Genomic DNA, 15,789 nt, shown 5'->3' with positions numbered 1-15,789 from the left:
TTTTACACTATTACTACACAGAGGTACATTACAGACGAGATTACACTACTATAGCACAAAGATGCATTGTGCCTCAGAGATCCATTGCAGAACAGATTACACTATTACAACACAGATTACACCGTTACAGCACAGAGATGCATTACAACACAGATTGCACCGTTACAGCACAGAGATGCATTACAACACAGACTGCACCGTTACAGCACAGAGATGCATTACAACACAGATTGCACCGTTACAGCACAGAGATGCATTACAACACAGACTGCACCGTTACAGCACAGAGATGTATTACAACACAGATTGCACCGTTACAGCACAGAGATGCATTACAACACAGATTGCACCATTAAAGCACAGAGATGCATTATAAAACATGCATTCAAGTACAGAGATGCATTACTCCCTCAAGATGAATACCAGCCCAGGTGCATGATAGAACGATGATTCCATCCAGAAAAAATTACAGCGCAGAGATAGATTACAACACAGATTACACTACTACAGCACAGAGATTGATTACACAGAACAGAGACACATGAGGGCTGAGATGCTGTCCCTGTCTGGACTCAGTGGTGACACTATAATCAGATTTACACGCGCGGAGAGGTGTGTCCCGCTACCGGTATCTGTGAGGGCACCACCCGGCACACTGGCCTGACCCACTTCGGCTCTGACAGGGACCGCAGGGTCTGACACACACGGAGGAAAGATAGCACGGCACAGGCCGAGAAAAAGGGGAGTTTAACTCAGAAGGTCACCCTCCTATTTCGGTCACCCGGGCCCCACGCAGCCCCGAGGCTCGTTTCAGTGTCGCGTGCGCTCGGCTGCCCCCGCTCGCATTCGCCCGCCTCCGCCACAGAGTCGAAAGGGGGTCGCGCTCAGGTGAGATATTTTTACCCCCATAAATGTTCTCCGCTCTGTAGGTCGCAACCGCTCTTCCCCACACTCGCTGTTAGCGAACGTGAGTGACGTTTCGGAGTCGCTCCTCTGACACGGCTCTTTTTACCCTTTTTTACGATGCTCCACCCTTTTCCCCAGCGATCCCTTTCCCCGGTGCTGACCCTTGTCTTTGCCGGAAGGGCCTTTTAAAAAACGTTCCAGTCGTTCCGAAAGTGCGCAACATGGGGAGCAGCACCGTAAGAGCACAGCCGTTGTGTGCGGGAATCAGCTCAGGCGACAGTCTTTTCACCGAGGTCTTATTTTGTCTTCTGTATAATGAATAAAAACACTGGAGACTCGGTGAACTCTGGTGAACTACTGCTGTTATGGTTCCTGCACACTGGCACTTTTGATTTTAAGTGATTCTCTGCCGCCGCGGGGCAGGAGATGAAGGGGGATGGTGGAGGTTCTGGACTGCAACAGCGAGAATAATGCTAGCTGAACAGAATGTACTGTAATTTCTAAATTATGTGGATGCAAAGGCTAGTTCTTCAGCTGTTCTTCAGCTGTTCTTCAGCTGTTCTTCAGCCCGAGCAGTTCCCCAGCCGCCGAGGGCAGCGGGTAGATACGATAGCAACGGAAAAAAACTCCTTCGACCGCTCCTTTTCAGAGGTCCCTGTAAACACTACCAGCATTTCTAGGTTCGGTTACACCTATTCCTGTTAATCAGCTCAGTGAAAATAATGGACAAGTACAGGTGTCGTAGTTTGAAGTGATCCATCTTAAATGAGGCCATTTTTAGTTTCATATGATGCAGAATTGAGAGTTTTCGTCGACCTCGTGCGTTCGCTGACCTCGTGCGTTTCCGTCGACCTCGTGCGTTTCCGTCGACCTCGTGCGTAACGGGTGCCGCTCTCTCTGCCAGCTCCGGAGTGTTACCCCGGAGGGCACCGGCTGCTGCGCGATCCGCATCGGAGCGTGGACTTCGACTCCACGGAGCTGCAGAACACGGCCATCCAGGACGTGATCTGTGACCACTCGCTGCCGGCTGGATGGTACCGGTTCAGCATCGGCAACAGGGCCGCCGAGATGCCAACGCGTTGCGTGGAGGTGAGGGAGGTCGCGGTTGCCGGCCCGAGGTCGGCCGAGGTGGCCCAGTAGAGACCCGCCGCTTACATCTGGATTTAGTCAGGAATGCAGAACAGCACCAGGCAGGAATCACAGTTATTTAGAAGTTCTGCTTTGATGCGGCTCCCGGCTTCTCCCTCTCTCTCTCTATCTCTCTCTCTCTCTCTCTATCTATCTATCCATCCATCTATCTATCTATCTATCTATCTATCTATCTATCTATCTATCTATCTATCTATCTATCTATCTATCTATCTATCTATCTCTCTCTCTCTCTCTATCTATCTATCTATCTATCTATCTATCTATCTCTCTCTCTCTCTCTCTATCTATCTATCTATCCATCCATCCATCCATCCATCTATCTATCTATCTATCTATCTATCTATCTATCTATCTATCTATCTATCTATCTATCTATCTATCTATCTATCTATCTATCTATCTGTCTATCTATATCTCTCTCTCTCTCTCTCTCTCTATCTATCTATCTATCTATCTATCTATCTATCTATCTATCTATCTATCTATCTCTCTCTCTCTCTCTATCCATCTATCTATCTATCTATCTATCTATCTCTCTCTCTCTATCTATCTATCTATCTATCTATCTATCTATCTATCTATCTATCTATCTCTCTCTCTCTCTCTCTATCTATCTATCTCTCTCTCTCTCTATCTATCTCTCTCTCTCTCTCTCTCTCTCTCTCTCTCTCTCTCTCTCTCTATCCATCTATCTATCCCTCTCATCTGCATCCCCAGATGAACCACTGTGGGACCCAGGCTCCGGTGTGGCTATCCCTCACGGATACGCCGCTTCCCATTCCCGGCCAGGCTAGCCAGATGACGGCCTGTGCCACCTGGCAGTTCTTCCACCGCAGCACCAAGGACTGCTGCCTGTTCCGCATCCCCGTCACCGTGCGCAACTGCGGCCACTTCCTCCTCTACTTCCTGGAGCCCACGCAGGGATGCATGGGCTACTGTGCCCAAGGTGACTTCCCCTCATCTTCCTCGCCCCACCTTCACATGGACAGATATTACTCCATTCATCACCGGCACAATTTAAGAGAAAAGAAGGAAAGCGAAAAACGCTTTGGTTTAATCGGCTTTCACGAGGAGGTGCCCAATCCTAGTCAGTCTTGATCTAGCATCTTCACTTAATTGGAACTAGAAGCAAGTTACTTAACCAATTAGAAGTCAGCATTCACTTTGTACTGTGATAGTAGTTCCCAGCACTGCCACTGACCCAGGATCAGCAGAATGTCTGGAACACCATAAGCGCAAAAGTGAATCTGCAACTTTTATTGACTTTTATTAATAGGAATGTAGTTTCTGGCCTCCATTGTATTGCTCTTCACATATACATGACAAATGGAATGATATTTGTATTAGATTTAGATTAGATTGTATTAGATTAGATTGTATTTAGCTGTTTCAACCAAAATAATGTAATCAAAACAGAGACACAGAGCTAGATACACTTCTTTTAAACACATTTTTATTTTAAACACATTTTTATTTTAAACTCGGGGTCTAAACTGAAAATAACACATACACACTTATGTATCAAACAATACATAACGCTACACCTCACTCACGTACAGACTTACAGACGTACAGATTCATATACTGTATCTACCAGTTAAAAACAGTTTTCTATCATCAGTAATGGACAAAGGAGCTTCTCATACACTTCAGAACACAACATGCTCCCAGTTCCAAGTGTGAATCTGCAGGGGACTTCCATCCTGCCCTTCGTTTTTACGGGACGGGCGAGAATCATGGGGCAGTGGAAACAGGAGACCCAGGCCTAGGAGGGACAAGCAGGGAACACGGAGCCTGCCAGTCAGTAGGCAGGTCTGAGGACGAGGAGGAGACCAGCGACGAATCCAGGGTGTCCGGAGGCACGGCTATGGCGTTCAGTGGCGGGTCCGGGGCCGCGGGGGAGATCAGCTAAGGCAGGTCCGACAGGTCCAGAGGTGCGGGGACAGGCCGAGCGGCATCCACTATGCCGGGAACAGGAACTAGAACAGGCCGGGGAGGGTCATTCACGCCGAGAAACAGGAAGTAGCAGGGTGCCTGGTGGGACAGCCACCGGTACAGGTGGGATGATCCTGGAAGATTACAGACACAGAACCCCCTCGGCAGCTTCCCTCGAGTGAGCTTGCAGTTACGCCAGGGACCGTCTGTGCGTTCACGCCGCCTACTCATGTCTTGTTGTCTCTGGTTTGGCGGCGCTGAGACTTAACAGACCCGGACTGTGTGGGAACAGTCGGAGTCTTGTCCCAGAGGAACGGCCACCTCCCAGATTCTCCTTGAGTCCTTGGTGGGCTGCTTATTCCGTAACACGGAGCAGTCACAGGGGGGATGCGCACGTCGAGAAGAGCGAGCTTTACTAAGAGCAAATCCAGGATCACAGTCGTAGTCACAGTCTGGGGTCAATTTACCAACATGGAGAGTCTGGAAATGCATCTTCATAAACTAAACAAAAGCACATGAAGCCAAACAGGGGATAACAAGGAGGCTAGGAAACACGACAAACTAGGAATTACACACAGCAACCGAGGTTAGGATTAGCGTACAGCTAGACTTACAATACCCAGCAAAACGCAGGCAAAAAGGCAGGGCTTACGTACACGAACTATTACGAGTTAAACAAGACACGGGTGCAACTCATGAGAACAGCGAAAACCAAAACAAAGACTGGAATGAGAATGAAACAGCAACATGAGACAGGGATGCTAGGAGAGTGGCTAATTGTGGCAAAAAGTAACCATGGTGGATGCACTTCTGCTAGAACTGATAGATAACCCCTTTTATTGGCTCATGGTATCAGTCGTCTCCGTTAGTACTGTGTGCTGTGCACATTTCGCACAGACATCGTTTAACGGTTTCTTCTGGGCAGCGTAGAATGCATCGTCTTCATAATGCTTTAGTGGCAGAGTTGGACTGTTGTACTCATGCCTTTGGTAAACCTCTCCTGTTATCTATTATCTATTAGTCTAGCTCGGGGAAAGGCAGTCTTGGTGCTGTGAATGAAGCAGCCATCAACACATCAAGTCATCTGAGCAGATGGCCACTGCCCCGAGGACGGGTCAAGATGGGTCATTACTCTAGTTATGCGGGACTGCACAAAACCAGCAACCAGTGCGTTTGATATCAGGCTGTGGGCAGGGTGTCGGGACCAGATGTTTTTATAAGAACGATCCTTTCAGGTTCTGTTCCACAGCCAAAAAAAAAAATCAAAGAGAGAAAGTTAGAGAGAGAGAAGGAGAGAGAGATACTTGAAAACATGAATGCTTTCCTCTCCCTATGTAATCAATATTTTCACTCGCACACTCTTCCTTTTTCTCTCTTCTTCTGCGTCTGTCTTTATAAGAGGATTATAAGAGGCTCCATAAAGCGCCAGGCCAACATTTAATGAGCACAGATCTGCCGCGCCGCTGCAAGGCCGTGACAGACTGCCTCTCGCACGTAGCAGCGTTTCAGAGCTTCGGCAAACAAACAAAACTGTTTTGGTTTTGAGGGCTTCTGGGACAGAGGACCGCTCGATGCCTCCCATCATTTGTCCCGTGTATTTGTCCGACAGCACTCTTGGATTTCCGCTCGATCCCTCCCGTGTTCCGTTTTCTGTCCAGCTCCAATCACGCTGTCAGACTACAGTTACGATCCAAATGGTGTGGGGTTGTTTTTTGTTCGCCTCTCCTTTCAAACTCCAGTACCCACGTGTCCCTCGACAGAACATCAGAGGACCGCTGCCGTGCCGTTACACTCAAATTAGAAAACAAACGCGTTCTCTCTGGAATAGGTGCAACCCTCAAGGGAAGCCTGTGAGTTCGCTTTTGACTAGTTTTCCTCTAACAGTCATTTCAGAGTTCACGCCGAAAGCATGTCCAGCCAGTGAAGTGGAAGTCAACGGAGTGTGTACAGGTGAGAACTCAAGTTGACACAGATTTATTCACAGTATAATCTTGATGTAATAGACTCCAGTTCAAAAAGTCAATAGTCGTTTGTAAGAGTGAGTTAGTGAGGCTGTAAAAACTGCTCTCTCTCTCCAAGTATCTTCTGATAGATTGATTATGCCTATATACTGTTTAAATGCTCACAAAATGACTAGGGCCCTGATTTGTTCCTCAGGATGCAAACAATGCTTTAGAAAAGTGTGCACACACACACTCACACACACACACAGAAACCTTTGACACTTTTGTTGTTCAGCCTGTTTCCTTTAACTATAAAGGCGTTTCAGCTGCCTTTCACGCAGCAGCAGTGTGGAGCAGGGACGCGGGAGCGCGGTGCCCCCTGACCCTACGCTCGCCCCCTGACCCCACGCTTGCCCCCTGCCCCCAGCCAGGCCACCCCCGCTGCCAGGCCAGCCCCAGCTGAGCGCAGAGCTGGCAGGCAGCAGCGTGCAGCTTCGTTGTTCCTACAACGCTGCCCCCGGCGCCGGCCTGCTGGTCTACACTGTGGTGTGGGCGCGCTACACCTCAGCCAGCATGAAGGTGGAGCTGAGGAGGGACACGACCGCTCGGCTGCATGCCCTCGTGGAGATGGATGGAGTTCATTTCAGATTGGGCGAAACGGTAGGACATTAGAATAATTACAATGTACTGTCCAACACTTTCCAATAATGTGAGACTGCTTGACAGTAGTTGGGTGCCTGTCGTCAGTGCTGGGGTAAAGCCTCAGGGAAGATCTTTCCAGGCATTCATTCAGGTCTGGAAGAGTGGCCATGCGGATGCCTTGGGATAGGGATAGGACGGGAATAGGATAGGGATAGACCTAGAATAGGGATAGGGATAGGGATAGAGCTAGGATATGAATAAGGATAGAGCTAGGCTAGGGATAAGGATAGGGATAGATCTACGATATGGATAAGGATAGGGATAGAGGATAGGGATAAGGATAGAGCTGGGATAAGGATAAGGATAGGGATAGAGCTAAGATAGGGATAGGGATAGAGCATAAGGATGGAGTTATGGATACAGATAGAATAGGGCGAAGGACAGAGACAGGGATAGTGGTGATGGAGGTGAAGTGGTGATGGAGGTGAAGTAGTGAAACACACTGTGACCGAGTCCCTCATGGACTGGGGAGAACAAAATTTTGGAAAAGAGGATGACATCACAGGAAAAAAAAAAAAGCTATGTTACTTCAAACTGTGGTAAGTTGAGCTAAGTTACGTTAAACTGTGGTAAGTTGAGCTAAGTTACGTTAAACTGTGGTAAGTTGAGCTAAGTTACTTTGTGTTGGCTTTGAACTCTTTTTGAAATTGCTCTAGTGGGCAGTTAGCCTCCACTCACACCACTCTACCCTCCTCCGATTGATCTCAGCAGTATCGTCATTCATTACCAGCTTGGTTCTCAATACACTTGGTGTTCCTTCGAGAACTCCTATCTCCTCTGAACAGTCTAAGGTGATGTCCCCCTGAGCTTATGTACCTCTGCTCCGGTAAGACCACAGGAGAACAGGAGCTCAGGCAGCAGGTGTAGACACGGGATTTAACACTAATCCCCTGTGACCTTTGCCAAAAGTTCAACCTCTGTTCAAAAGGGAGCTCATTCAGACAGCAGGAGAGACCAAACAAGCCCAAAGCAAACAGGGACAATGCTTAAGTCCATTGCCCATAAAGTCCAGCACCACTTTGCTTCTGGATTTTGCTTTGCACACTGCATGTACACTGCCTGGCCAAAAAAAAAAGGTCACCACCTGGATTTAACTGCACAAATAGGTAAGAGCCTCCCATTGGATAATTACTGCATGGGTCATTATGTTTCAGCTGGCAACAAGTTATTTAACCCTAACTGATGTGGCTAGTAGCTTCTCATTTGTCAAAAGACACAGCCTGTGGTCGTGGAAAAGATGTTAATCTGTTTCAGAAGGGTCAAATTATTGGTATGCATCAAGCAGAGAAAACATCTAAGGAGATTGCTGAAACTACTAAAATCGGGTTAAGAACCGTCCAATGCATTATTAAAAAGTGGAAGGACAATGGGGAAGCATCATCTTCGAGGAAGGAATGTGGTCAGAAAAAAATCCTGAATGATCGTGATCAGCGATCACTTAAACGTGTGGTGAAATCAAATCATAGAAAAACAACAGTTGAACTCAGGGATGTTTAATAGTGAAAGTAAGAGCATTTCCACATACACAATGCAAAGGGAACTCAAGGGATTGGGACTAAACAGCTGTGTAGCCTTAGGAAAACTACTTGTCAGTGAGGCTAACTGGCAAAAACAGCTTCAATTTGCTAGGGAGCATAAAGATTGGACTCTGGAGCAATGGAAGAAGGTCATGTGGTCTGATGAGTCCAGATTTACCCTGTTCCAGAGTGATGGGCATATCAGGGTAAGAAGAGAGGCAGCTGAAGTGATGCACCCATCATGCCCAGTGCCTACCGTACAAGCCTGTGGGGGCAGTGCTATGATCTGGGGTTGCTGCAGTTGGTCAGGTCTAATGACCAGGTTATTCCATCAGTGGATTTTTTCTTCCCTGATGGCACGGGCATATTGCAAGATGACAATGCCAGGATTCATCGGGCTCAAATTGGGAAAGAGTGGTTCAACGTGCATGAGACATAATTTTCACACATGGAACCCCATTGAGAATCTTTGGGATGTGCTGGAGAAGACTTTATGCAGTGATCCAAATCTCCCATCATCAGTACAAGATCTTGGGGAAAAATTAATATAACTCTGGACAGAAATAAATGTTGTGACAATTCAGAAGCTTGTGGAAACGATGCCACAGTGAATGTGTGCCGTAATCAAAGCTAAAGGCAATCCAATGAAATATTAATGTGTGACCTTTTTTTGGCCAGGCAGTGTGTATACATTTTGGTACTGATAACATGGATGCAGGTGAACGTTTGTATGTTTGTGTGTGTGTGTGTTGCTGTAGAGTGTGTGTTATGGAGGCTCCAGGGAGTCTAGGCCTGTGCTGGGTCATGAGGTCACCTGAAACATGTGCCAAACCTAGACTTAGTCAATCTTTCTCATCCACATACACACACACACACACACACACACACACACACACACACACACACACACACGTGTATATGCAGACACGTACAAGCAGACAGACAGATTTGTGCACATGCCATAGAATTTTAATTCAAGGTCATGAGCTGGCAGCTGAAATGTCTCTTACCTGGCAGCTATCCTGTTCTTGCTCCATACTTTAGTACAGAGGCCAAAAAAGTGTCACTTTGCAGTTACTTAACGACTGCACTATGGCTACAGTCTTAGCAGGACTATCCATATAAGCACTTACTTAGAGTGCAGTAGATTACCCACAGACTCCTTCCTTAATATGCTGCTAGATGGCCAACGTTTTTATTAGCGTCAGATGCTGCAGTGTGTAGGTTTTCCGACCCCGTTGGGAGCTTTTCTGCCCATGTAAATCAACCTTGCGTCTCTACACAGTTAATTAGACTCATTTGTAAGGTATTCGTTCCTGTCGATTGCATCTCGGAACGGAATGATGAAGTCGTGTAATCATAGTGCTGACTATTGTGGTTTGATTGACAGTACTCCTGCAGCGTGTCCACGCACCTGATCAACTCCTCGACCGTCCAGTCTGCCCCCAGAGAAAGCGCAGGGTTTTTCGCTGGAATTAAGGTACATCTGCTGTCATACTTAAGTATGGCTTAAAGAGAATTTATAGGCTACAGTGTCAATTTGCTGCATACTATTTGCAAACGTGCAGTTTGATATATATATATATATATATATATATATATATATATATATACACACACACACACACACACACACACACACACACACACACACACACACACACACTAAACTATGATAAACCTCTGCCAGACTATATGTACAATTAAACTCTCATCAAGCAATATCCTATAAATGTATATATTCTGTGGAGTATATACAGGACTCTTGCTCCTGTTTGCAGTTTGTTCCAGACGCTCTGCACATCCGCGAGGATGGCAAGGAACACTCGCTCGTGGTGCACAGCTCCGTGCCGATCTCCTGTTACGGATCGGAGCCAGGCTGCTGCTGCAGTCTCCCCTTAGCGCTCAGCGTGCGCGAGGCAGGTGCGCGTGCTTCTGCATTTGGAAAGGCCAGATAACGACAACATTATGTTGGGGTGTTTTTGGGGTACGCTATAAATGCACATAAGTGCTATCAAACAATATAGTACTATAGCTTTTACGTGTATGGATGTGCCCAGCTAGTCTTGTTAATCAGCTGCCAAATTGCAGTATAAATATCACGAAAAGTAAAATGGCTAGATAGTTACCTTAGTTAAGAGTTCCAGATCATTCCCACAAATTATAATAATATCAAAGTGATTGCTGTGATTCTGTACTACATGGCTCCCTCCATGTGAGGGACCCACACTATGGAGCATAAACTGGTTCATTAGAGGACTACAAAGCCATTTGATTCTTCATCTCAGCTACACTTTATAGAAAAGAATAATAGTTTGCTATTTTTTGGTGGTTAAAATTACTTATCTCACCTTTCAACAACCTTCTGCCTTTAAACAGCCTTTGTCATTAAATTAACTCAAATATCGTAAATTAGGAGAGAGTACAATTTGAAGTTGGCAAGAAGACATTTTCAGATAATTCATTTCAAGAGAAACTATGTTTTGGGCATATTGATTTGGTGTTTCTGTGTGCTGCCTAAATCACACTGGTTATCATTTGCCTCCCTGCCCTTCCCAACACACACACACACACACACACATGCACGCACAGAAACAAACACACACTCAAAATGTTTCTTAGCTTTGCATGCCAAACACAAATTTTGTTTTCAGAATTTCACTATTAGCCAGTTTTTTTCCGCAGCGTACATTTATATTTATGCCATGTAGACGATGCTTTTATCCAGAGTGACTTACAAATATGCTTTACACTCACATATCATGTATATTAAGCAATGCCAAGTGTTGCCCCTATGTGTTGGCACACTATTGCTAGGTATGGAAGACACTCCTGAGGCCAAATATCGGCAAACACATTTTAGAAGTTTGTAAATAGCCTTAAACAGCCTTGTTTATGAATAACAAATATATACTTGCTGTAAAATGTAATAGTCACTTATAAATGATACCTGATACAAAAAAATAAAATAAATAAAATCTAAAACAGATTTGAATTCAGGATAAAAGGGACTATTTCACATTTACCCAAAGTAACTTACAATTCTGACTGAACACAGCTTGAGCAGTGGAGGGTTAAGGGTCTCGCTCAGGGGCCCAACAGTCATTGTATCTGGCAACCTTCTGACTTCTAGTCAGGCACCTTGACCACTAAGCTAGCACTACCACTGTAGCCCAGTGTTATTAAATGAGATTCAGTGAAGTAACTCGCTACTTGTCTTTTTACTAGACACTTTCTTATTTTTACTTAAGTAACTATTTACTTTAAGTAATAAAGGGCTACTTTTACTTCTACTTGAGTAATTATTATTTCAAAGTAAGCATAATTTCACTTGAGCACAGTTTAGTCTTAACTGCTTGTTTGTTTAGATCACTGTGCTTTACTCGTTTTTCCCATTAGTCAGCCCTTTTCCTACTTTTCTGCTTTTCCTGCTTACTTTTAAACATTTTTAATAAAAGAGCATATTCCATTAAAGAAACAGCCATTTCCCCCCTTTTATTTTTACTATATGCAGATTTTCTTAGACCACATCAACCCTCAGTTTCAGACTACAGGGCCCCTCGAATGTTCTCGAGCTTTATTCTCAAAAGGTCCAAAACACTCGTCACGTATTCGTTTCTTTGCTTTCTTTCTTTGTTTCCTCTTCGCCGCGTTTCAGACGGCGTGATGTCGGCAACGCCGAACGTGGCGCTGTCCTCCTGTCGGCTGGAGCTCGCGTCCCAGGCGTGCCGCGGCGGCGTGTGCGCGCGCGCTGCCGTCGCCCTCACCGCGGTAACCGATTTCACTCGCGACGGAAACCGAGCGAGCCTGCTGAGCGCGCGGCCCGCCGGCGGTAGCCCGCGACTTTGGCGAGGATACGCGCCCACGCCCGTGAAGGTCAGAACATGATTAAATGGAGAAAGAGTGATGAACTAGCAACTGATTGCCCCCTCAACCCACAAAGGATTAGCGGGATTTGCAACGAGTGAGAGTAATTTCATTAATTTAATTCTGTTTTGTTACTAATTATATCATAATTAACGCTTAAGGATTTTGAGCGTCCAACCTCGCTGTGACCAAATCACAAGTAACTCTCACACAAACGCTGTCATGTCAGAAACTAATGTATAATGGGACGTTCATATGTGATCATAGGACGGGCTGGAAAATGGGAATTTCAGGATTATTTTAGTGTGAATGTAATGTGATGTAACCTAGACAAGCTTGTCCCATTCAGTTCATCTTGTACCTTTAATTTCACCTTGAAGCCGCCTAATCGCTTTCACAATTATTTCTGAAAGTAATCTGTAATAAACCACATATGGGGGAAATGTCCGCTATGTTGCTAGACAACACACACGCACACATTTTGTCAGTGTAATCTCCTGTCTGCTGTAAGTGGCCCCAAACCACCATCTGTGTTTGGAATAAATGAAAGAGCCTCTCTGTTTTGCTGTAGCATAGCCTTTAATCATGGTGTGCCCTGCCTTGTGATCAGACTGCTAGGTTTCCTTCGCAAAACTGCTTTACTTTGTCTCGGTAGATTGGTTGGTCTCCAAACACCACAGGACCGCCTTTAAACACTGCCTTGAACTTTTACACTTTTTCAATGGTTCTGTAAATAGTCTCCTCTTCAGAAGTATTCTGTACATTGCAAAATAAGGGCACTAATCTCTTTTGGGGGCTCGTGGAACTGTTCGCAGTGATGTCATCTCCTGTATGTTGGCTCCGAATTGCTGATCCATCTAGGGCTAATGTTTTATATCTGACCTGACTTCTCCTATTCTTATTGTGGTGCTAAGTTTGCTATGTTGTTCCCGGAGCACTTCCAGGGAACCGGCGCCTGTTCCGAGATGATTCCTCCGTGTTTCTCTGTCTCTCTCAGGTCACGGTTCAGGATGTCCCCACCAGCAGCTGTTACTCCCTCACCGATCCACACATTCTCACCTTCGACGGCAGGTAACAAGGCCTCTGGGATGGCTGGAGCCAGTTCCTCTCCAACACGGCTCCGCCTCTCCAGCATGGCCCCGCCTCTCTCTCGCCTTACCTTCATTTTACTTTCAGAAAGTCACAGTTGTTTGTTTTTCGTACCTTGGTGTGATTCTGCGCATTATCTTCTGTCGATGAAAGCGGAGGGCGAAAAAGGAGAAGGTCACTCTGTCTTTTAAGGTGTGAACGCCACGGTTGTTTACCCGTGCACAGAGCTCCGTGTTCTTTGCTTTAGCACAGACGGAGCGATCTTTAGGAAAACATATGGGATGTGTCCTCATTAAGACCCATGTCCTTGACAGGTTCAGGTCTCCAGTCTCAGCATTCTCCTTTGCAGAGGCGAGAGAGAGAGAGATGTGTGGTGCACCTCATCCGCACATAAGATCACACTTGACGTTATTCTCTATTAAATTATGCATTGTTCTTTTTTTTCTTTTTTTTAAACTTTTTTTTTTTCCCCCTGACACTTAAAACTATTTTAATTGAAGCACCATGCATAGGCTGGATTTCAGATTCATTATGTGTATGACATTTCCCTTTCTCTCTCCCTCTCTCCCTCTCTCTCTCTCTCTCCCTCTCTCCCTCTCTCTCTCTCTCTCTCTCTCTCTCTCTCCCTCTCTCCCTCTCTCTCTCTCTCTCTCTCTCTCCCTCTCTCTCTCTCTCTCTCTCTCTCTCTCTCTCTCTCTCTCTCTCTCTCTCTCTCGCCCCCTTGCTATCACACAAGTATGTAGTCCTTGGAGAGGCCATATAAAAAGCCCCTAATGTCTATTAAACTACTTTTAAAGGGCAACTATAAAGAGCCTACTGTTACTGTATCTTCTGTATTTCTAGCCATAGCCACCATCTACGTGCCATGATGGCTAGATCAAACAGAGTTTGAGCTTATTTTTCATAACCTTTAAAATTCACAAAGGTTACATCAAAAAACACTTACACCGAGTGCACAATTATTAGGCAAGTTGTATTTTTGAGGATTCTTTTTTATTATTGAACAACTACAGTGCTCTCAGTCAATCCAATATGTTAATAAACCTCGAGCCTGAATATTTAATAAAGGAAAAGTGAGGTTTTGGCTTTCTTTTCCCATCACAACTGTTTATTTGCATCTGTTAAAAGAGAATAATAAACAAACAACTCAAAATTTACAAAGAAACATTTATGACATTTCATTAAAAAACCCCCCAAAAAACCCCCCAAACTGACCAATATAGCTCCCCTTCTTTTAAATAACAGTCATAAGCCTTCCATTCTTGGAGTCTGTAAGTTTCTTAATCTGTTGACGATCAACTTTTTGTGCAGCAGCAACCTCACCCTGAGAGCTGTACTGTTTTCCTTGACTGTAAATCTCCTGTTTAAGAAGGGCCCACAAGTTCTCAGTAGGGTTTAGGTCAGGTGAGGAAGGGCGCCATGTCATTATTCTTTCATCTTTAAGGCCTTTACTGGCCAGCCACGCAGTGGAGTACTTTGATGCATGCGATGGAGCATTGGCCTGCATAAAAATCATGGTCTTGTTGAAACATGCAGATGTTTTCCTGTACCACTGCTTGAAGAAAGTGTCTTCTAAAAACTGGCAGTAGGTTTGAGGGTTGATTTTGAGTCCATCTTCAACCCAACTTGCTCCTCTTTAATAATGCCAGCCCATAGCGGTACCCCACCTCCGCCTTGCTGGCGTCTGAGTCGATGTGGAGCTCTGTGCCCGTAACTGATTCAGACACGGGCCCATCCGTCTGGTCCATCAAGAGTCACTCTTGTCTCATCAGTCCAGAAAACCTTTGAAAAATCTCTCTTCAGATACTTCTTGGCCCAGTCTTGACGTTTCACCTTATGTGTTCAGTGGTGGTCAGGTTTCAGCCTTCTTTACCCTGGCCTTGTCTCTGAGTACTGAACACCTTGTACTTCTGGGCACTCCAGGGAGGTTGCAGTTCTGGAATATGACAGCACAGGAGGATGACGGGTTCCTGGACGCTTCACGTTTGATTCTTCTCAAATCTTTGACTGTTGCAACAAAACGACTGATGGTTCTGTGATCACGCCCCAGTGTTAAGAGTGCTATATCCCTCTCAAAGACTTTATACAATTTTTTACTTTTCAGAGTCTCTTTTTTGGCCAATTTTTGCCTGAGGTAAAGAAGCTTCCTAATTCTGCACACCTTGTTATAGGGTTTTGATCTCCTTAGGCCACACCCTCCCTCATTACACAAATATACATCCCCTGATATGCTTAAATCCAATAAGCATTCAAGTTTATACAGCTTGGAGTTGGAAAATATGCATAAAAATGATGATATGGTCAAAATACTCTCTTGCCTAATAATTGTGCACACAGTGTAGATGTCCTAATGCTCTAATTTTTGTATCTGTTGGCTAAGATGAACTCCTAGCTCTGGTTTCTGAATGTCTTCATTAGCTCATAAGTAGTTTGGGTCTCGTTACGACTTGCATTCTATAAGCCCCACATGTTCATAAACACTGAATATTTATGGAAAGTGAAGACACAAGGTCCTTTTCACATTCTGATCTGCACCGTGCAAGTTTCAGGGACTACGGCATCTTACTGTGAACAGGGTTCATGGGAATAAGATAATGACACAGTTATAAGTTTATGCGTCCATCAGTCTTAGAGACCTGTAAAGATAATCACCCGGTGTGCCTTACATGCTAATACGA

At 45.3% G+C, this 15,789-nt stretch overlaps 1 protein-coding gene across 1 annotated transcript in view; it reads left to right on the top strand.

Moving 5' to 3' along the window:
- si:ch211-246m6.5 (von Willebrand factor D and EGF domain-containing protein) overlaps window positions 1-15,789 on the top strand; it is an 80,327-nt gene that overhangs the window by 16,566 nt on the left and 47,972 nt on the right. The window contains exons 3-10 of the mRNA XM_081706547.1: window positions 1,811-1,995; window positions 2,776-3,004; window positions 5,878-5,943; window positions 6,364-6,596; window positions 9,546-9,635; window positions 9,937-10,078; window positions 11,814-12,031; window positions 13,020-13,093. Of these exons, the coding sequence (XP_081562673.1) occupies window positions 1,811-1,995; window positions 2,776-3,004; window positions 5,878-5,943; window positions 6,364-6,596; window positions 9,546-9,635; window positions 9,937-10,078; window positions 11,814-12,031; window positions 13,020-13,093 (1,237 nt within the window). The remainder of the gene's footprint in view (window positions 1-1,810; window positions 1,996-2,775; window positions 3,005-5,877; window positions 5,944-6,363; window positions 6,597-9,545; window positions 9,636-9,936; window positions 10,079-11,813; window positions 12,032-13,019; window positions 13,094-15,789) is intronic.

Source organism: Electrophorus electricus, chromosome 23, assembly GCF_041902795.1.
Source record: "Electrophorus electricus isolate QZ-2024a chromosome 23, ASM4190279v1, whole genome shotgun sequence".
Taxonomy (NCBI): domain Eukaryota; kingdom Metazoa; phylum Chordata; class Actinopteri; order Gymnotiformes; family Gymnotidae; genus Electrophorus; species Electrophorus electricus.
The sequence above is the reverse complement of the archived record's forward strand: the minus strand, read 5'-3'. Positions and strand labels throughout refer to the sequence as shown.